The sequence below is a fragment of the Fopius arisanus genome, unplaced genomic scaffold (genome assembly GCF_000806365.1).
Source record: "Fopius arisanus strain USDA-PBARC FA_bdor unplaced genomic scaffold, ASM80636v1 scaffold00059, whole genome shotgun sequence".
NCBI lineage: Eukaryota > Metazoa > Arthropoda > Insecta > Hymenoptera > Braconidae > Fopius > Fopius arisanus.
In genome coordinates this window covers 1-23,369 of record NW_011887798.1, presented here as the reverse complement: position 1 = coordinate 23,369, position 23,369 = coordinate 1, and the positions used below count along the sequence as shown (strand labels likewise).

General features: G+C 39.1%; 1 protein-coding gene across 1 annotated transcript; it reads right to left on the bottom strand.

The window, feature by feature from the left end:
- Positions 1-447: 447 nt before the first annotated feature.
- On the bottom strand, positions 448-18,223 carry LOC105268561 (nephrin; the record flags this gene model as incomplete). The annotated part of the gene is given in 13 exon segments (XM_011308226.1): positions 448-2,033; positions 2,417-2,580; positions 2,671-2,895; positions 3,356-3,655; positions 3,826-4,125; positions 4,977-5,136; positions 5,205-5,335; positions 6,150-6,294; positions 6,998-7,152; positions 9,757-9,963; positions 10,057-10,167; positions 11,275-11,483; positions 18,079-18,223. Coding segments are annotated over 13 exon segments (2,666 nt in total), but the record flags the coding sequence as incomplete, so codon positions are not given.
- Between the last annotated feature and the right edge of the window lie 5,146 nt (positions 18,224-23,369).

The window sequence follows — 23,369 nt, the reverse complement described above, 5'->3', positions numbered from 1 at the left end:
AAATCCATAAACGTTAACGAATACGCGTGCCTCAAATATTCCCCAAAATTGAAGCAACCATTTTGGGAGAGATAGCGCATCATGAAGGCAAAGGGAAAAATGGGAAAGGGGTTAACTGCATTCTTTGAATAAACTGAAACAAAAGCCACCCCTCCTCCCTCCAAAAAGTCTTTTGTCTATTTTTTTTTTTATTCTTCAATTTGCCTCTTTTTCCTCCTTGTTTTTTATATAAATTTTTTTTTTAACTTCATTCTCATCTCAATGGCATCGCAATACGGTCGATGGAAAAGAGTACAAACTGTGCGTTGAGGAGAAACAAAAAAAAATGGATGAAAAAATATTGTAGAGAGCTCTTTGGTGAAAATATTAAAATCTAAACAAATCATACGATATTATCGTGAGATGAATGCTTATATCAATTGCCAGAGCCTACACATAACTGTTCGTTTTTTTTTTCAATTTTATTTTTTGAAAAAATAATGTTAATTTACACTTGAACCCTATATATTTGTCTCACAATTATGAAGAAGAGTTTGGGATGAAAGACGACTACATAGTTCTCAGATTCACGGATGAGTACAGCTTGGGGATATACAGACTGCGCCGCAATTTATTAACCATTAAATTTGTCAAGATAGACTGCTGACGAAAAAATGAGTATGAGCACTTGGAGTTTGTTTTTAATTTTTTTTTTCTTTTTTACTATCCTAGATTTGTCCGTTACCATTTACCCGTTGCAATTTGCCCGCTCGTGAGGGGCTTTTTTTTCCACATCCTTTATCATATTGTTGGTTTTTGGTTTATTATTTTAGCTATGATTTCAGTAGTTTTACCATGGATTCCTTTTATGTTCATTATTATTTACAAAACATGTACAAATATATCACGAACCCGTCGCAAACGATTAAAATGTAAAATGCCCAGTTTTTATTATACCTTTTTTCTATCGCATCTCGCAATGTTTTTCTTAAAAACTGACACATTTTTTTTTCTATATAATCCTATTTTAACCAGTCTTCATTATTTACAATTGGAAAAAGAGAGCCTCCCCAAGACGAATGTATTATTAAAGATAATATCTTTTACAATACATATTTGAGAACACATTTTCATACATTGAGACGTCGCACCATTACTCACTCTCTTAAAATTTTAATCGAAGTCTAAACAATCAATTTAGTTTCACATAATATTTCCCGTTAAAAATTCACGTTTATATTTCAGGGAGTATCTGAACTGATTTATTGCGCATGGAAGAATCGTCATTAGATATCCCTCATTTATTATTGCAAATAGAAAATTAAATATAAAAAACTATGAAAGATGAGGTTGACCAGTCAGGTTGGTTCATGATTGAGCCAGAAAATTATCGACTCCCCCCGAATGCTCATGATGACAGCAAATCACTCTCGCGCCTTAGGTGTTGTACCTACTAATTGGATTAGCCTGACACTGCAATAAAAAGTGGAATATTTTTGCAAGAATTTTTTTACTTCAATGTCAGGATAAATTGTACGATGAATATTTATCTGTCAAATGCTTTATTTTTATCGGTATGATCGACGCAGCTACGATTATACGTAGTACTCGTTAATGTCGAGCGCGTCGGCATCCCGATCCTATACGCAGCTTTCTTGTGTTGATATTAGAGGTGTGCGAACGGTAACAACTTCCCGTGGATGATGTTGTTTCGTCGATATAATTCCGGTATCTTGAAGAAGACCTACAGTACTTGCCTTCGTGGATTGGCATATTTGATCTATTTTTGGAGCACGTGCATTATGATCTATACACGCATAAACAGTCGCTTCTTTCATATAAGGTTTTCCACCAACTAAAACACCACCACTACCACTTCCGCCATTACCACCACCACCACCACCAACCCCACCACCGCTACCCCCATTATTACTATTATTGAATCCTCCTAAGCCACCCATCCCACTCAGACAGGCTAGTTTTGTCTCTGCTGTTGTCGAAAGTGTTGTCGGACGAGCTAAGCATAGTTCAGCGTATGTTACTTCTCCGGTCAACTGTAATACCATTTTTTTTTTTCATTCATTAGTTAGTTGTCACATTTTCATTACATTCATTATCCGTTTTGGTATCGATATCGGTGCTTGCAGGGCTCCAAATTACTGGTTCGATTATCCAAGAATTCAAAAGTTTAATTTACAAAATTTTAAATGACGGTTTCTGTCCGAGTGCAATTAAAAAAAAAAACAAAAGCTTTCCCCTATACATAAGAGAGTAAAGCATCTATATCGAGACTTACCAGACCGACGCGATAAATATTTGGAGCCCGTTCTAGTCACTGATACGACTCCCACTTTTTTTTAACACTAAAATTTCAATCGGGCACTCAAGCTGGCTACAATTATAGAGCAAAAGTTTACAGTGTTAATCCGAAACTCACGGGTAATGTTGGATAATTGCTGTAGTCATTGTGTGCATAAGCAGAGAGCCCTTGCAAATGATTTGTCTGCTGATTAGGCAGTGATGTTGTTGAAACTTGGTCGGGTGTTACTTGAACAGCCAAGGGCGTGCCTGCTGTTGAGCCCGTCAGTTGATAATCTGAATCTTATTAATAAACACAACGGATTCTCTCACTGAGCATTCTGCTTGTTTGTAATAAAAATAATAATGATAATATTAAATAAAGTATATTACCTTTGTTGGTTGGAACAACATCAGGATTTCTATCATCAGCATCGTAGAGATCCTCTGAACTGGGTGCTGTTGCTTTTTTCAGTGGCAGATCGCCGGGTCTATGTGCACGTCGATCACTTCTAATTTTCAATGCTCCCAGTATAATGAAAGTAATGAGAAGCAAAGCCGCTACAATTCCAATTAGCACTCCAAGAAGTGGTGTTATCTCAAATGGTACAGGACTTCCTGTGAACAATATACGCACTGCGCTTGTGCAAATACCTTCTAAACAAAATCATTCTCATCCGGCAATTCTCCTCTCATTACTTTGCTATTATCTAATATATCGCTGATTGCAATTCTATCAAGGCTCTACTCATTCTTTCTACCTCTTTGGAGTTTTTTATTGTTCTTTATTGCTCTTTATTATTATTTTCCGAGAGGAAAAAAAAACGGCTGGCCAGGGAGCTGGAGAAAGTTCTGGAGCTCTCAGCGTCATGGCCCTGAGTGCGAATTAATTTTTAATCGGAATGAAAGCGCACCAAAGATGGTATGTAAGTGACGGATAGAGTCGTTCAGCCAAGTCCAATTTATTCTTTATGTTTCCTTTTCTCTTTTACCGCTATTTTTCATTTAATTTTTGACACGCAAGCATTTTCCTTCATGTATAAATATCGAGAAAGGAAATTAAACTTACGAGGCTTACCAGTCTGTTTCTCGGCAACTTTCAGCGTAAAACCTTCGAGTTTTGTCGATTCACTTCGTCCCTTTGAATTAAATGCATACATCTTCATAGTCAATACTTTCCCAGGTTCTAACTCTTGCACTGTAAATGCAGCATTATCACGAGATGTGACATTTGCCTGGAGCATCCCTGTATATTGATCGTACACTTCGAGTAAAAAATTTTGCGGCTGACCCCCGTCAAATCCAGCCGAACACTCCACTGATAATGATTCTGTGGTTTGATTGGTTAGAGTGCAGTTATAAGGTGCTTCAGGCTTCCCTAAATCAAATAAAACAGATTTGTTGTAAGAGTATAAGCAGTTGAAATGCTCACCAAGTTTAATTAATAATTAATATTATTTGTTGCTGTGTTGTTGCCTTGTACCTCATCAAAGTAAATATCATTGGCATTATAGATTTTATTTATTTATATTCTGAAAAATTTATTACCTGCTGGAATAATGTGAAATATACATGCGTTCGTCTGCTGTCCAGCTGTATTGCTTGCCCAACAGAGTACAGTACCATAGTCCATTTCTGTTACGGGCCTGTATGTAAGAACACTTTGCGTATGGCGAGTTGAATTTTTGTAACTTGCTTGAGGTACATCAACCATTTCTTCAGTATTATTGAATGCCCATCGAAAGTTGTTTGGTGGTGGATAAGCTTCCACACGACATGCTACTTTTGACTCTTCCAACCTAGCGACGCCGTATATACGCTTTTGGTCGGGTACACAAATTGGTTTATCTGGGAATAAGGAAACAAGTAATTCTTTACTTTACTCTCTGAATAAACTCCTGGAGATGCTGAGAGCTCTTTTTTAAATAACATACGGTTGATATTTTTTTTCCCCCGCAATGTGAATTAAAATTTTCTTTTATACAAAGGCTTTTAGATTGCCTAATGAGGTTTTTAATCGTGAATCAGGTGTAATAATGTTCTTGTTAAAATATTCACGATCAATTCGACCGATCATATGGAATTGGCGATGATTGATCCTCACGCCATTGGAGAGAATATCGCTAATAATTTACCGTTAACCACCACCCATACCGTGACCAAAGCTCATTTACATTCGTCGCTTTGGAATATACCATAGTGTAAAGGACGCGGTATCGGTCGCGGCAATATTGATGCGAATGACATTGGCTAGGGTTGTGCCAGTCCATGTGTAGCTGCACCTATACTGACAATTTAATGCGTCAAGTACCCAAAACTTGCTAATTGAATCTCTTTCTTCCATTAAATAGAGAGATTAAAAAATATATATATCATAAAAAATGTTACGTTGTTATTTGGAAGGTGAATATAGGAGAAATCAACGGACTGGGGAAACGGCTGTATTATAGGATAACGATCAAAGTATAACAATGTGTAAACAGGTCAATAGAACTCGACAACAGTCACGCGTTTCCGGTGTTTCTCATGAGATCGATAGGAACTATTTCCGTATCAGAATAGTTTTACCGGTGAGGGAGGAAAGCTCGTTATGGCTAGCAATATGATAATTTGTCGATTCATTTAATTATTCAATATAAAGGTGGTCTCTTTTGCGACATAAAAGGAAAATTAATCCTCCCTTAAATATGGATACTCACACATAATTTTAAGCTCGACTATTCCGCTGTAACCATCTCCTTCAACGTTCGATGCAACGCACATGTAATTACCTGCTTGAAAACGATCGACCTGTCGTAATGCAAGACTATACTGCTGGACTATGACACCTTTTTTTGCATTGTTATGAATTACCATGCCCTGCAATCGAGGAAATTGTTTGTTAACAATTGAGTAATTCGATTGGGAGACAGATTATGCCAACTAACATTGTGTTTCCAAACAACTTTATATGCTTCTGGATTAGCTCGAACTTTACATTCAAAGTAGACATCATCCCCTTCCTCAATGTCATCGGGATTCATCTTGGAACCCAGCTCCAGTTTTAATATTGGCACAACTGCAACATATCGCCGTAAATATCCCCAGTAAAAAAATATATTTATTCATATAAGTGATAGACTTAGATAACTCATATCAGTTGGTGAAAAAACATTGCTCTTTTCAAAGAGAGAACACAAAAAGTGTAAAATTATCGAGTGACAAGTGGTGAGATATGACTTATTATATTGTTTCTATAGAAGAAACTTCATTTTTCAAGATTGATTGAAATTGATAATGTGAAAATCACTATCTGCATTCATTGAAATCCGTGAAACCATCATACCTCAACCACAGACTAGTCCCAGTGAGCTAGGTCTAAATCGTGTGTCATATTCATCAGAGTGTTTTTCATTTTCTCCAACCGAATTCGACACAATGCCAAAATTTCATTTCATTCCATTTCATTTCTTTCTCTTTCTCTCTCTCTCTCCCTCTCCCTTCAATCCCCTTTGGTAGATATATAGGGAGGTAGCAGAGAGGAAAAGAGTGGAAGGAAAAAAAAATGACCGGGGGAGTGGGGGAGGGTGTATACGCGATCCTGTCGCACTCGTCGCGTTTCCTGCCGCCGGGGACCCGGCCGAATAAATCCCGATCTCCGGTACATTCCATTTTCTACCGTTGACATCTCGTTATTTCGATTACATTCCCGTTTTTGTCCACGTAATGTCTATCGGCCCATCCTGAAAATTCATACCCATCCGAGCCAGCCTCCAAGGCCCCTTCCTCTCTCTTCTCCTTTTGTCCTCTTTTTTTATATATCTCCCCCCCCCTTTTTGTATACATTTTATTTTTCCCATGTTGTTTTTTTTTTTTTGTTGTGAAAGACTTACAAAAAATATTGAGCTTCCATGTGTCCTCCTCGAGTCCACCCTCGACATTGGGGTTTTCAGCCCGACACGTGATCAATTTGTCGTGCTCCTCTCGAGTTGGGGTGAATGTTAAGGTTGACATTGTCATATTACTATCCTCGGAAACCTGTAATGAATGGGTATTTGAAGAGTATTTTACAGCCGTCAATGACATCGGCGATGACTTTTTAATTGATATCAGATGTCAAGTCCTCTTGGGGACTCGAATGAGACCATTTTTTTGTTTTGTTGATGGCGCGATATGTAGGGACTTTGGGAGAAAGGTGAGGAATAAAAAAATAGTCGCGGGTAGGTGAGGGAAAAATAGGAGGAGGCCAGTGTGGCGAGAAGCGGCATCACGAAAGCATCGGGCTATTCAGTAATTGCACCATGGCGTGTTCAAGCTGAACGCTAATGGCAACGATGCAAATACCGATACCACCTTTAATGCCAGTGATTTCGAGCAACGATCAAAGTAGCCCACACTATTCCCTTCTCCCTCTATCTTTCCATACACCTCCCCACTATTTTTTCATCCTTTTTTTTTTCTCAACCTGCGTCAAAACCTTCGACACCTGCTACCTTACAAAACCTCACTTAACCCTAATTTACCTTTATCCAATAATCCACCAGATAGGAATGTTGGAGAATATTCGATGAGAGGATGCGTAATGTGGGGATAATGAGAAGCAATTACGGGAATTAAAAAAAAAAACCGAATCATTATTTTCCTGTTACGCTCTCGACGGTTCTTCAAGGAGAAAAAAAACGATCAATTGATTGACTAGTTGAGCTACTTAAATAAGAATTTAATCATTGCTCATTCTCACCTTTTGTGTAAAGTTCTTGAGCATTTTCCCCTCCATGAACCATGACAATTTTGCTGGCGGCCTTGATCCCATGGTCCTACAATTAATATCATATTTTCTATCTGCACTCAATGGTGCATGTTCACTACTGAGAATCTCCACAATCAGAGGCCGTACTGAAAGAAAAACCATTAGAATTCAATCATTATAGATTGGGATTAAAATTATTCTAAAATAATTAAATTCATGTAACAAATGTATTTTTCAACGGATTCGTTTTCAGAGAAATAAGTGGAATTTTTTTTCCATGGAGTCATGTTTTTGTCCATTTTCCTGGAGGTCTCGTTGGATTGACTTTTTTTTTCAACCCTCGGGGAACTTAACTACCCGCCACATGAAAAGGCCTATTTGTCAAACCGCAGGGGCACCAACCACCCTCTTTTCTCCAATGTCTCGTTTTCGTATCTGACGTGTCTGACGACGATTGGAAATTGCCCCTGGGTATATGAACTATATATGATGAGGGGAAAAAAAGAGTATACCTGGTAGCAGGGCAAGATAGTCTTGTGATTGAGTCGGCGATGAGATTTTTCATTCAGACTTTATCACGGACGTCACAGCGACTGTACTGACAATTAAATGCCTTTTTAATGGGTTCTTCCTTTCTTTTATATTTAATTGGCAAATGTGAAAGCATATGGAGCAAATTTATTTCCCCCAAAATATTAATATCACATAATGAATGTTGTGAGAGCTAATGAATTTTGTAGTTTGTATGATGATGCAATTCTGCGATGTCAATTCAATTAATTACATAAAAAGTTAATTGAGTATGGAGATTGCCGAGTGATTCGATTACTTGAATTATTGGTCCGACTCTAAGTGGGTGAAAAAATACCAATGTGGAAATGATCGAAAATACGAGTATCCTCGGAAAAGAGAATATTGAAGTTCGATTAAAATCCAACCAACAGACAATAATTATTCCAGAGAGTCTTAGCCATGTAAAGAGAAAAGAAAATTGCACTTAGGGTTGAGAATAGATGGGAACATGAGGTGCCGTGAGGGAACAGCCAGAATATAACAACAATGAAAAAAGGTAACGAATGAGCGGAGGGCGTTAAACTTATTGCTATTGCGAATTGAAAATACTTCGGGGCTTAATTCACGGAAGTTTTTTTTTTTTCTCTTTGGTTCGCTGCTTCCGTCGTGTTTTAATCAGCGAGTCCTTGCTCTTTATTACCACTATACTGAATGCATGCACCGTCTAACTACTATTTCTATAAACCAAGGTTTTCTTCATTATATATATATATATGTATATAGAAGACTCTTTTGCATGGAGGAGGAAAATATAAGAATATTTGTGGTGAAATCGCGGAAAAAAAATCTGGTGCTGCGTAGTAAAAGGGGCTCAATGTCAGAGCACCGTAAAATTCGGGTGATGCATAATAAAAAGTACTGTACCGACTGCTAAATTTTACGATCCTGAAGACTTACGGGGACTGAGTATGACGTGATGCTACGCAATCCTTCGTTCACATAAATCACGAGCACACGATATTTTTTGTCATTAATTTGCGAGGGGTTATATTTAGGAAATAATTAATTTGCAGAGAATATACAATTGAGGTGTGTTTTAAAATTTGAAATTTTAAATAAATTGATTTCCCTGCTGAGCGAAAATTCGGAATTAAAAGTCTAGTACATCTAAGAACAAGAAAGGGAGAGTTTAACACAAGTAAAAGCAATGGTGCATGTAGAAGAAATATAATACACATATACATTGAGAAAAACACAAAAAGGAGAGAAGGGTGAAGGCTGAAAAGGACGACACGATACAGAAGAGTCCAAGTGAATGAGTTGGGGGTCATGCCAGACACTCTCCAACAACTCTGACAAGGGGTGGCAAGGAAATGTATATTTAGTGCCTTCAGTCGTCTACTCCAAGTTTTCTTTTTACATTTTTTAATGCCTTTTGGTGTTGGTATTGTTGTTGTTGTTGTTGTTGTGGTGGTGGTGGTGCTGTGCTGAAAGTATCCAGGGCTTTAGGAGCACAATCTACCGGTTCGTACGAAATTCATACTTGTCTCGTTCTATGTATAACCACTCATTAAATGGAAGAAATATAAACTAAAGAGTATATATGCTCAGTGTGGGAGATATTTGGAGATTTGGAGACAGTAGTTTCGATTGAGTTTGAGTGGAGGTCGTATGGATTTACAACTGATATGATGTTGGGCTGGTCATAGGGCTGGTTGGGATAAAGGGTATGTGGTGAACACTGAACCACGGGTCCGTGGTGAGGTTAGATGAGTGGAAAAGAGGAGTGGTGGAGAGAGAGACAAAGAGAGAGAGAGAGGGATGGCTGAAGAGCAGCAACTCGTAGGCATTACAATTTCCACGCTCTCCGTCTGTAAATCAGGCCCAGCGTTAGCCAATTTCGCTGGGCTGACTCCATTATGCCAGCCGACTGGCCTCTAATTAGTCAAGCTCGATTAGGTGGGTGGATGGTTAGGGAGTGGGAAGATGGTTTGGTTGCTTGGCTGGACGATGATGCATTAACTCGAGGACTTCCATTCTGCTTTCCTCTTTCTCTCTCTTCCCCACCCGTGATCTATAATCTCCATTATATTCCATGTTACTTTGTTCAATTTCAATTTCTGAGTGGACTTTATTGGGACGTTGTGAGTTTTTAGATATACTTAGATAATAAATTGTCATTCTCATGTGGACAAGTTAACAAGGAGAAGCACGTATTTTATTCTGTATATACTTACAGTGCATCTCAATGGTAACTGAGGCTGAAACTGGCTGGCTGATGTTATTATTTGAAGCCTGACAAGTGAAAGCGGCATGCAAATCCGCCCTTGTCAGCTCAGTAACGATTAAAGTGTTTCTACGTAGAGCTGGAAATTCACCAGGCTCATCTCTAGACTCTAGAAGTGTTTCACCTCGCCACCATCGGACTGTCGGTGCTGGACGCCCTACGTCATATAATAAATTCATTAATTTTTAAATTAATTTTAACGGGAAATTATCAACAAGTTGAATATGTTGTTACAAGAAAAATAATTAACCTCCAGAAACAAGGCAAGTGAGCCGCATGCTTCCCCCTTCTTCGTATGGCCCCGCAATTGTCGAGACAGTTTTTCCATGTTCATCTATGATATTCGGCTTATGAGGTGGCACTAAAACAAATAGATGAATAAAAAATAATAGATTATCTAAATATTCTTTATAGCCGGCCATATCTAGATTAATCAAGACAATGTGCCATTTACTTAATGAGAATACGAATTTCCATCATGAATTTATGCATTAATAATGATCATCGAACATAACTCGTAAAAGATGAACAATCAACTGACACGTTGATGAGCAGAAAGTACACGTCAAGGAAACGAATACCGACGCGTGGGGACGTCTAAAATCCTCCTGACATTTTGCTATCACGTGTCTGGCGTGCACGATCAGGAACGAGTGAAGTTGAACCAACCACGAACACCTGTATAAAACCCCATCAAGTCAGACGAGCTCCCCTTTCTCTCTTGTACCTTTCGTTTTATTATTCCAGCACTTTCCAGTTGAAAAAGACATTGATTCATAGGTCTTTCAATCGTCACACATGCCCCCATTCGAAATAAGTGGACTATTGATCACTAATAAATTAGCAATGTCCCCGAATAGAAGCCCATTCCAATTAGTCTCTGATTAATTGACTGATTATGACGATTAATTTGATAATTTAGAGATATTTTCAGATTAGACACTAAATATTGTAGTGAGTGTGTCAGATTGTCTTCTCAATGTTTTTTTCATTGATCAGCGGTGCGAATAATGTTGGTTGAAGCCTCATAACTCGAACCACCTCATCGACTCCTGGCTCATGACGTTGATTGGAATTCACAGTACCGAAGTAATCACGCGAGACATCCACTTAATAAACTCGAAGGGAGAAAGCGCTCAGTCTGCCTGGAACCCGGCCTTTTCTCCTCAATATGCATTTATATATACACATAATCAATAGCCATACTGAATATTGCAATGAAGTATACATGCCGCATATTATATAATTTCCCCCGAGTCATACGACAGATAAAATTGACAAATAAATCTGTATGTATTTTTTCTCTCTCCTTTCATCAAGCTCACACGTCTCCATTATTCTTTTTCAAGTTGTACAATATATCTTCTTCATAAATGAAAGGAAAATATTTGACTACACTCCTCTTTTTAATGGAAATGAAAAAAAAAAGCCAAAAAAAAATCGAAAATTAAAGAATGAGGCCACTCACCGATTATAGTGAGATAAATTTTGGAGTTTCTCGTTGGACTCCGTACAAAATCTACTCTACACAGATATTCTCCTTCGTCCCTCTGTTCAACTCTTTTAATATTGAGAATAGCAGGTTCAGTGGCTGTCCTAAAGTGAGCCCTCTCATTGAGAAACTCTTTATCTTTCCAATGTGTAGCTTTTTCCGTGTGTTTGCTCCTCATGTCATAGCTGAAATGATAAAATTCCAATGAATAACCAAAATGATAAATAGGAATGATAGGAAGAGTCAAAGAGTCAGTATACAAGTTAACTCTCGATAATTCGATTGGACTGTGGCATGCACTGAACGCTCAACACAATTTTCGTGGTTTTGAATTACATTGAAATGTTGCGAGAATGTCCGATCATGTTCACATGGCAGACCAGTTGCCAACAACTGCACATGCAAACTCTCTCATATACCTAGTACAGAAATCCCAATGTGTGTCATTCCTATCGTATTCAATGGACGTTTCATCTCTATTTTCACGTTTCTATACATATTCTACATGAACTCAAACATTGGCTCGCATCAAAGGTTTTGAGGTTGAACAGACCAGTCATCCAACGCATCCAAGGTACGTCTTCAGTATTTTGTTTGTTCCATCAGTATTGTTCCGCGGATATCGCTCGCTTTTTTTTTTCGGTTAAAACTTCCATTATAGATGGAAAGTGTCAAAATGGTGTGCGGTCATTATAAAAATTGTTATTAAATTGCATTATTTGATGTTGTTTTTTTAATTTCACTCTCAGTAAAGTCTGGAAAATTTAGGGAATAACCGTGATTTGCGTGTACATGTTTATCTATATGTGTGTAAGCTTTGTCTATGCTTGTCTCTCATACTTGGCGTAATGTTCGGGTAGAGAATCTACGAGAGGCTTTCGACTCACGGTAAATTCCACAGCGTCCTGTTATGGACGTGTGAAACTTTATCCTGCAATTTAGATACACGATGGGTTTCCGGTGATATTCGTACCGAAAAGCAGACACGCAGACTATGCGACAAGCTGGTACTGCTGTGACGTTACAGGCATACCAGACGGTACAGGCTTCATAAATTCTACTACTGTGTTTATTATTACAACTATCACTTTTCAATTTGCGGCCCGGTGAATTCCAATATTTTTATCCCTTCGTATGCACAGCTTTTTACGATTTTTACCGCCTTTGCCAACAACAACCACATAGAGTTAAAAAATATTGACTAAATTAATCGGAAATAGAATTTTAATTCCATTAAAAATCTAGAGAGAAAAAGTACAAAAAGTATATCTATGGGCTATTGTTCAAGACACCAGATGTACCAGTTGAAGAAAAAAAAAATAAAGATATCGGTGCACGCCATTCGACAATCATTCATTCGGCTGTATGCTCCAGCTATAAATCCGGCATTGGAATACCAAATCCGAATATTAATGATCTATGCACTCGACCATACATGAAGTACTTTCCAAGCTGAGTAATTCCTATATGGAACATATTGGCCGATTGTACTCGACGAAAGACGCCGATGTCGGAAACCGTAAATACTCGCTTTTCACTTGGTCTTTACTGCACTCTAAGTAGAACATTCGTTGTTGAGTCAGACACCGCGTTTGAATTTGCAACACCGGTCAACTGTCTCTCTTTATCTTCCTTTTATCCGAGTACATTGGAATTTATTGGTGAAAATGAACTTTTACTCAATTGACTCAATCCGAAAATTGACATGTATTGGAGATAACTAACTGTTCTGAATTTTGACCTAAGCTCGGTCTTTATAGTGAATGCTTCCGTTGGAAAGCCACCCAAATTCGGCTCGTGACTGTTATTTCTCTCTTCATCTCTCTCAGTCACTTTGCCAAGGCTTCCCAAACGCCAGGATAGCTTGCCACGGCCACGATTTTCAATTACCGGTGGGGATATGTTCTCGGCATTTAGATCTCAGCGTCAGGAGCGATCCAATCTAAATTGTATGGACTACGTGCTGCAGGTACGCGCGAGAACTCAACTTGAACTCAAACTCTCGTGCATCACACGACAGGCTCTACGATGATATACATATATATATATATATATATATTGTTCGCTTGTATACGGTGTTAATGTAGTGGTTATGGAAAAGGTTCGATTGAGGGGAAGGAATGAATATTGAAGGACCAAATGTACAAGTTGCGTAATGTGCACATTCCTTCACTTCACTCGATATATTTGATGCAAAATATATGTATGGCTATTTTAGACATTCAACATATGGTAAGATGATCATAAATGAAAATTTAGGAAGACTTTTATTTTACTTTAAAGTAGTTGCTCAATTGAATGGTGGCATTTTTAATGGGTGATAGGGAAGGCGATGGCTGTGGGAAGTGAAAAAAAAAAAAAAAGTAGGATGGTAGTACAGGAGAATTTTTGCTGCTGTAATTGTTCACCCTGGGAGCAAAGAGAAATACACTAGGAGGATTCGTTGAGAAGCGATCTCCGGTCGATGGTTGTTCTCTCTCAAGTATCCTGCGATTTTCAATTAACCCACGCCGTTTTCAACCTCAACCTCCTTCACCATTTCTCTTCCTCTCTCACTCTCTGCTCACCTCTTCAGGGAGTTTCGCCTCCTTTCAGTGCCCTGGGAGAAGCACATCCGAGGTATCCGAGCGACCCTATATCGATTTCGTGAAATCGACGACGAACATTTGCGCTTCAGTCCCGATGCGACGGCGTCACCTCTTTTCCTCTACCTCACTTTACCTCACCATCCTCACCATCCTCAATACCCTCTTCAGCTGTAGAGTACCAGCCCCCAATTTCTGCGTTGGTACTCCACTCACGACGCCCACCACCAGATATTCTCCCAGTCGTTGAGTTTCCTCGCACCACTTCCTGCAACCACCGTTTTCCCCGTACTATTTTTATCCTCACCTCTTTATATCTACTCTCATCCCCCCATGTACACCTTCCTCAAAACCATTAGCATATTCATTAAATATTCGCCTCCCCATGACTCATCTCTCCACAAATATATTAGGCTTGTTCCAATTGTTCAATGCTCCGCTCCAATTACTCTTTCAATTTTCATTTATTTATTAGTAAATATTAGATGTACTTGCTCCAGGTGGTTTTTTTATTTTCACCTAGGATCATTTTAATTTATCCCGAGGATGCTAACAAATGGAGTTGAATGTCTGCAGTTAACGACTTAAATTCCAGAGTAATTTGCATTTTGACCATTTTCGTTGGGTAAGTGATATATATCTTCCTCTCTCGTGTACAAATAACCGAATAATCAGAATTGGGCGTGGATACGAAGGAGGATAGTGTATATGGCAGTAAAGTTCTCCATCTGTAGCCAAGTGTTTATCATATGTATATGGCGTTTGAAGGTGTGTAAGTATATTTTGGCTCTTGTATGTTATTCACCTCAACATCTACGTCGTAACGAGTGGTAACAGGCTGAGAGAAAGGGAGAGAGACATGCAGAGATAAGTTGAGCTAGACTCGTTAGTCGACTTAAGACTATGACTACCCGTCTGACGCTTAGGATCTCTACCCAGAGTACTAAGTTTGGCCATCTCCATTCCTCTCCCACTTTCACATACCCATAATTAATTTAACCCCGTAAAAGTGGTTACTTACGCGTAGTAAAGTCTCTATTAGCTACTCATATATGGCTTGAGACATTTACTTTATGCTTATTTGCAGATTGCAGAATGAAGTTACTTTTTTTTTGGTTTATGCAAGGTAGTTATTGTGGACAAACACACAAACATAGATTTTGAAGTATACATTATTCATATAGGTTGTTCGCGCATCGCTGCTCAACGCTGTCTCGAGTATTCCACGCTCGATATATAGAGGGGCCACTTCCTTCGCGCTATATCACCCGCACTATTGTAAAAATCCTCCCGTTGCATGCCTCTTGTGCAAATGGAGAGAGGCGGAAGACGATGCGAGCCCGAACTCACTGAGAAGAAATGGAAAATAAATACGCAAAAAGAAAATGTCAATGAACGCCCATATCTATCTGTTTCGTTTTTCTTCGCCATTTCATTTCTTTTTTTTTTTCTTTTTCACTCAACGATTCTTGCACTCAGCTGTGTCGTGTCGCGGTTACTGGCGTTGTCCCATTTCTCCTAGTGGATCGATTTCAACTTCACCAACGGCTCCACCAACCAGGTATAACGTCGAATAATTACTCCCTCGTAATTACTTCGCCGAGTCTAGGAAAAAATAGAAGGAGGAGAATAAACTCGGGACAAAAAAAAAAAATTTAATGACCTGAATTTCGACCTTTATTTCTCATCAATTTTGTGGTCATGCAATTTATTATATATTTGAATTGTTGAAATACTATTAGCAATTCTGACCTGGCAATTTCTGGCAATTGAATTTATTATGTAACCGCGGTTATCCCGAAACCTTCGAGGAAGACTTTTATCGATGGTGAACGGCCCTTAATCGTTCAACAATATAACTCGATAATTAAAAAAATGAAAAGAGTAGTAGAGGAAAGAGTAGGTTGAACACTCCCATTGAGAAATTAACAGTTTCCTCTCTCCTTGCTGTAACAAGAGTTATAATACTATCCAGTCCCTTACTTGGTGAGATCGTCGCCCGGACGTGTAAACTGCTGCGATCCTTGCCACATCCCTCGGGGTTACAGAACAGAGCTCGTGATTAAGTTCCTTGGAAATTTCGTGTAGTCCCTCTGAGAGAAACGACAACGATGATGCACTGGGAGTTCAACTGTACTGTATATTACTTTTCAACTCACATTGCTGTACTTGAGAGGGAGAGAGAGAGGGAGAGGTGAAGTTGAAGATATACGAGAGTCCGCTTATATACAAGAAGACCATGTTTATTTTTATTTTTAATTCTAAGCAGCTGTGATAATCAGATAATTCCAATGCCAGGGAATATAAAAAAAAATATGTGTTGCGGATTATTGATAATGCATGTGGGATTGGATAGGCGCTGCTGGAGATGGAGTGGTGGATTGAGTAGGAAGGCAGTGCAGTTCACGGATTCTGTATATAAAGTGAGTTGGACGGGTTGAAGTTTCCGTTTCGTTTGATTTGGACCACTGAACTGTACATCACGAGAATTGCGACCCATGGCTATACATACATATCAGAGACTCTCGACTCTCCTCCGCTGTGAAATACACATGTATTTTCACATTTCCACTCTATTGTCTCGCCCTGTCAGAGGAATTGGTGGAATGGATTTAAACATTTTCCACATATTTTTGGGATTGGTATCGAAGGATTAATGAAGCAAAATAAAATATTAATAATAAAAAAAACTAGTCTGGTGCAATCATGTTCAAGTTGCGGTGACAAGTGCGCAGCGAGGGGAGGAGGGTGGTATATGGAAGGTATATGGAAGGTTTTGGTAAACTGGAAAAAGGGAAGAAAGTTGGAGAGATAAAGGTTGGTCGTAAACTCGGACGCTCGTGTACTTTCTTTTTTTTTTTTTTTTCTTTTCTCTCTTTCTCTTTGCTTTGTTCCATTTTCTCATCTCCAAGTCCCCCTCGAACGCCCTTATTACTGCTGGTTGTGCTCAGTGACTGCATGCTTACCGCTGCCACTGACTCTCCACTCTTTTTCGCGTAATTAGAAGGAGAATAATTTATTTAACTAGCATGTGCACTCGCGCATGTTCTATATTCCGAGATTCCTCCATGCAGCCTATGTTGTCTCCACAGCTTCTATGTCAAATTGTTGTTAAATGTAACGGATGCGTTTTCATTATAGGGGATCGCAAGAATTATTCCGCCAAAATTCAAACGAATTTATTGAACACTCCAATTATATATATATTATTTGATATATTATTTTAGGATGCACAATGATAACTGCGCATATTATATAGCAACGATTATACGTGATAATGTGGATTACTATGGTCGTCAACGATGAATACCCCCGCGTTTATGGTCGGTGCAAGTATTCCTGCATATGTATACGAGTATAAAATTGTAATTCACTCTTGTATAACATGAGCACACTCAGAGAATGCGAAATAATACAGTTCATGATTACAAACAGCGAGAACATTTAATTTTATCATTTTAATTTATTCAAAATGGAATTGTCAACATATTTTAAGGGGAAATGAAAATGAATTTTTGCAAGTAAAATGATGTTGTGTTATGTTATGACGGGGATTATCCAATGTGCATACAAACATGAGATAAACATAACAGTTGAAATGTGGAAGCATGTATATGGGAATGAAGGTAGTACCCAGTGGATGAAGGATTTGGGAGTCTTGCTTGTGCTTGCTATCGCATCCGGTGGCTTTCCGTCTGGCGGAAGATGGTGGCGTTCGCCGAGAAATTACCGGATTAACCTCGTCTTCTCTTCCTTCATGCTTCAAGGGACACAGACATGTGGCTCACCCACAATGTTAAAATGATTTTATTGCCTGATGACAATTGTTATGTCAATAAAAATCACAGCACTCGCATGTGCACTCGGCATTTCGATAATTTCCATGAAAATCGATGCAGATGTTATTACAAAAATCGCATTCGATTGAATTCTTCAATGGTATGTTAACTCTGTGCTTGTACGCGATCACTTTCATTTCTTGTATATCCTGTATGGGTTTAGGTCAACCCCTATTCTCGTCACGCGCAGCTCTTTGCATTCACGTGTCACAACCAGAATTCTCTGTATAATCCTACACTATACGGACAGACACACACACAATCATGCCTCATACAGAACATTAGGCCACCTTGACACATGTATTACATTCACCCAACTATTAATTTTTTTCTCTCAATTAATATATCAAATTCACCTATAAATTGGGGTAATATCGGGTAGACGCTCTGAAGCTTTGTACCACACAACTAAGACTGCTGAATCGTTTGGCTGCGGTGGCCGTATGTCACATGGCAGCTCTGCTAAACCATCAAGTACTGCTCTTGCCTGAAGTGCCGGTCCTGTAACAAAAAATAATCCTGTCAATATGATTATTTCAAATAATTGAAATGAGAGTGGGTAGAAAAAAATGTGTGCAACGCGGTGCAAAAATGAAGGCATTTCGTGTTGTATATGGTTTATACAGTGGAACATAGAAAAGTTCAAGGTAGCAGCAGCAGCAGCAGCAGCAGCTGAGTTTGCTCTCGTGCACTGACGGGCCTTACTGCGACGCAAAATAGTTTCGTGGCATAATATCCCGGTGTTGTGACTAGGAAAATGGGGCAGTAAGAGAGGGTGAAGAAAAAGACGAAAGAAAATGTGGAGAAATGATGGTGCCGCGTTGGCGAAAATTTAACCAAGGATTATACATATATATGTATATGGCTGTGTATATTGTACGTATACATATGGAGAGGTGGACGGTGTTGGGCTGTGGATTGGGTGTACGTGCCTGTCTGCTATCACGATCACTAATATCAACTCTTTCCCTTGAAGAAAGCGGTTTCCCTTTGTCTTTTCACTAGCCACTGGGTCTCGTTATCGCCAATGCGTGTTCACTTCAACCTACATAAAGTGCCCTAGCATTTATACGATTCTGTCGCTTCGTTGCTTTATTTTATTTTTCGTCTGCAAAATTGGTGGCAGTTGGAAAGTTCAAGTCCGCGAAACACGTCGAGAACACAAAATCATTATTGTTAGAGTGGAAAGGGAGAAGGGTTCATTTAACGTTAATGATGTTAGGTTGGGCATGAAATGCTTTTACTCGTATCAACCTATACATGGTAACTATTCTGTGGTCTAGCCTAGGATGTCATACTTGTCATTCTCTACATTGTACTCTCCACCAGTCGTTCTGTTGTACACCCTGAAGAGTCGGTCTCGTTTGCCTGCACACCAAAGCAAGCGTCTGAAACATCGGCTTTACCACTGCCATGTTAAATTTCCCCTGGGCTAGCCTCGGATATGTCTCGGTATACGTTTCATTGTCTTTCTTTCGGTATTGGTATCACCTCTTAGGTGAATTTGAAAATCCGCTACCCTCTTCTCTATAATATTGCTAAGTACTTTTCATTTATTTATACATACTGATGATTGTTCATTTTTTTCATCAATTCAACAATGTTTATATTTTAATTTAATATTCAGTGGAATATTCAGCTGAAAGATTAATATTGCAAAGTACTTTGTTACTTATTTATGGTGATTAGGGTATGGGATAGGAGTAGAGGGATATCATGATATCAGTTTGGGCCGATCGTTGGTTTGCGCATGGAAATAATCCAACTAGGCTACCCTTTAGCCAAAGTAAGCTTATAATCTGCCGGTCAGACGGTGGTGAGAAGCCACACGAGTGACCATTAGATATCTATTGCGAGCCCAGGAAATGCACCCCCCAAGCAGCACCCCTTGTGAAAAGAAAAAAATAAAAAATAAAGAGATTTTCTTTCTCTCCACCATGCTCATCCTCCATCCGGTAAATGTCTTATATAGAGATTATATTAATGGATGTTACCCGCATTTAGATAGGGGTACATGAAAACAAATAAAACATCTTTCCTCTTTCGATTTGTCCACTTTTAATGGTTTGTTTAGCGAAGAGGATTTCTCGACTTGCCACATGTTCTCCGAGTGGTAAACATGCACTTGAAAAGTTTATACGTTTGCATTGATGCATGGAGGAGCCGGCCGGATGGCGTTTCAGGATTTTCCTGAATTCGTGGGGCGTGTAGGTAGAACCACGCGATGGTATATAATGCTAGGTAGGTAGCAACATTCGTGCACGTCAAAGCGGGGCATTAAACGCGTTTCACTCAAACTTCCGAAAGGTCGGACATGCTCGGCGTTGGTTGGTGCATTCCTCCTTTATCGCCGTCCGCACCGAGCTCTGTCCTCTACCTCTTCCACCCTATACTTTGCCATTTTCTTCTCCCGGTGTACTCTATCTTTCCTTCTTTCAACTTTTTCCATTACACCATTACAAACATCGCACAGCTTTCTTGCCCCGTGGAATTTCCTCCTTATTTTTCTCTCCTCGGTTTGCCCTACCTATATCTCTCCTGCACTTCAATGCTGCTTTTATCGGAATCTTTACCATTCTTGTTGCTTTGCTGCCTCTCATCAAAATCAACGATACAATTACACTATATTTTTACCCTACATTTCTTCCAAATTTTAATCACATTATCGATATCGAGTATGCTATAATATAGTATCCAATTTGATTGGAAACATGGAGTGATGAGAAAACAGACGCCATGATTTTGGTTTTAAGACCGAAGGGTGAATACCGAATACTCACGATACGGTTCTTTCGAGGCTTTGCGAGAGATTCATACTCGATTTCAAAGCCGATAAGTACGCTCGTAAAGATAAAGGCCCAAAGATAGCTTGCCGGATTTAGAGAGGAGCTGTACTTCTACTCCTCCACGTTCGTTTTACGCTTTTCTTTTTCCGCACTCAAATCCCAGAGATGCAATCATTTTATCCAACATCCTCTTGATGCCATATAGTTATTATATATTTATATCTCGTGACATTGTTTCCGTGGTTTATGATGGTCTATGATTTTGGAAAAGTGCATCAATTTGATGATACATTATCAAGACATTTAAGTGGTGTTGCAGGGGTTGCAGGTGTTGCAGGTGTTGCAGGGGTTGCAGGCGTATTGGAATTTTGCCTCTAGTTTTTTACCTTAACACCCTCACTTGGTTGTCGAAAGTTTGAACCGAGTGGCGTGCTTCGTCTCCATCATGGCGAACGCCTCGCTTCGAGTTACCACCGCGAAACGCTTCCGAACTAACCGCAAGACCGCACCTCCTCAGGCAGACTAGAACCCTCCAAACGCGTTTACTGTGCTTCCCCTTCTATTTTATCCATCTCTCTCGTACTTTCCTACATCCAACCAATCTTCCCTCCAGCCCCTCACCATCTATCCTCATTCATGGTAAAGTTTCATTGGATTTAACGGAAAGGCATTGTCTTGCTTGAATTGTTGCGGCACTTCCGACAAGTCAGCCGTTACATCTATTGCAATTGTCATGAGTGTACGGGATTATATCAGAGTGTAGTTAAGGCATCTCCATAACTCACCATTAATCAATGCTCAAAAAAATTATTTATGCCCAGTGAAGAAATTCAAGTTGAAATGTTGTTAACAGTGGGGTCAAGCCGAGATGAGGCAAGAGCAAGTACTGCCCATATACCATACCATGTTATCATCTGAAAATTCATGTCACGTGGCAGAGTCTATAGCACAGGCGAAACAATAGCAGTGTACGTGATTATCCTTCGAAAAGCCACATGGTTATATAATAAATAGCCCTCCGGACATTGCGGATCTGTGAGACAACCAACGATTCGCTCGACCCTGGAGAAATCATTTTTTTCATCACGCCACGCGTTATCTTTTCAAAGCTTTGTCTTTGTTTTCCTTCATTCTCCATTCCCTCACTCCTCAAACCAAAGCAAACACTCCAAACTCACTTACAGAAAGTAACAAAAAGTCAAAATTAAATCGATCTTGAGATAAATTGAAATATCTCTAATGACCCATAAAACGAAAATTGTGGCTAAATGTCAATTATTTGGAATTAATGGAGAGAGGTGGTTTCCATTGAAATTAAACAATAATTCACTGGAAGGAATGAGGAATGGTGTCATTGAATCGAACATCCGTGTCTTCCGTTTTGAGACTCACTACTTTTAATGTCACTTGTTCTTCTCTGGCGGATTCCGTGCCCTATTCGCGTGGAAACAACGTGGTGGACATTCTCAGGCTCGTGTAATACTCATCTTGTCCGTTCTGGATGCCTGCCAAATCTCGTAAATTACAAAATTACACGAACAAAGTCGAGATTTTCCTCTGGCGCCTCTCCCTTGGCTTGGCATCATCCACCCTCCTAAATAAATGCTTAAATACTTTTGGATAATGCTGATTATCTTTGATAAACTGTATATATTTGATCTGACGAGGTTATTTCGGGCATGAAAGGGGAAAGTCAGGGGAAAGTCAGGGGAAGGGTGCGAGTACAGTCAATTTAATGAGCACCGAAGCAACGTCTAGCACTGATGTTCGAGTTATGCTAGAACGAATTCGTTGTCACAGGGTGTTTCTGCTTGGTTGCAGCTTCACAAAAGGTAGGTAGCCCGCACGCACCTCACCCAACTCTATACCTGCTGCTATAGAATTGACCACAAAAGACTATAACATTATATAAAGCCCACAGAAAATGATTTTCTTTGTTTTATGGAAAGCTTCAGCAAAATGAGACCCCAATTTCAATTTTTCTTTCGTGAAATTTTCATTGGATGGGAAAGACCCAGTGACTTGAACTTATTTCGGGTGATTACAGTACAGATAGAATCAGTGATTTGATCAGTGGATAACACCTCTAAATATCGTGGAATGTTCAATAAGATACTTGAAGAATTTTTTTATTTTATTATTCACGGTGTGAATATATATAAAATCAACAGTTGGTTGACGAAATAATTCTATGGATAAAAGCATCTTCCCCAAAAATTTCACATCTACGGAGAAGTTAATTTTCATTTACTGCAAGAACTTGTCATTTGCAGACCATCTGAAATGATTTTTCTTTTTGGAGATCTAATTACAATAAAAGTTGCCCTTAAAGTAACTAAATTCAGGGGCGTGTAATTGTCTTATTCATGACTTTAGTGGAGGAAATGGAGTTTGAAATTGGTATTTCGGCTTGAGAATCTATTACGCGGGTTTGACGAAGGTTCTGACGAGTCATCAATGGAGTTTGATAAAGAAAACGGAGGGGAAGGCAAGTAGAGAAAACTTGGTCACCAGAGTCTAGCAAATCTTGGTAACCACGAGTGGGCGTAAATCAAAATTGGCAGGTACAGAATTGCTGCAGAACCCCGGGGTTTGTGAGCTCCATGAACCATAGAAAGGGCCTCGACAAAGTGTAGTAAATCCAAGAAGTAGTACGGAAAAGTTTTCATGCGGCAAGTGTGTAGCAGTGAAACGAAAAGCGAATAACCACACAGATGGAGTGAGTACCACATGGGAATTTCTTTGTTTCTCCATACATATATATATATATATATATATACATATATGTATATATATGGCAGAGGAATAAATGTTATGATGCCAATATAAATCAGTTTGAATTACAAAAGCTTCATCAAACA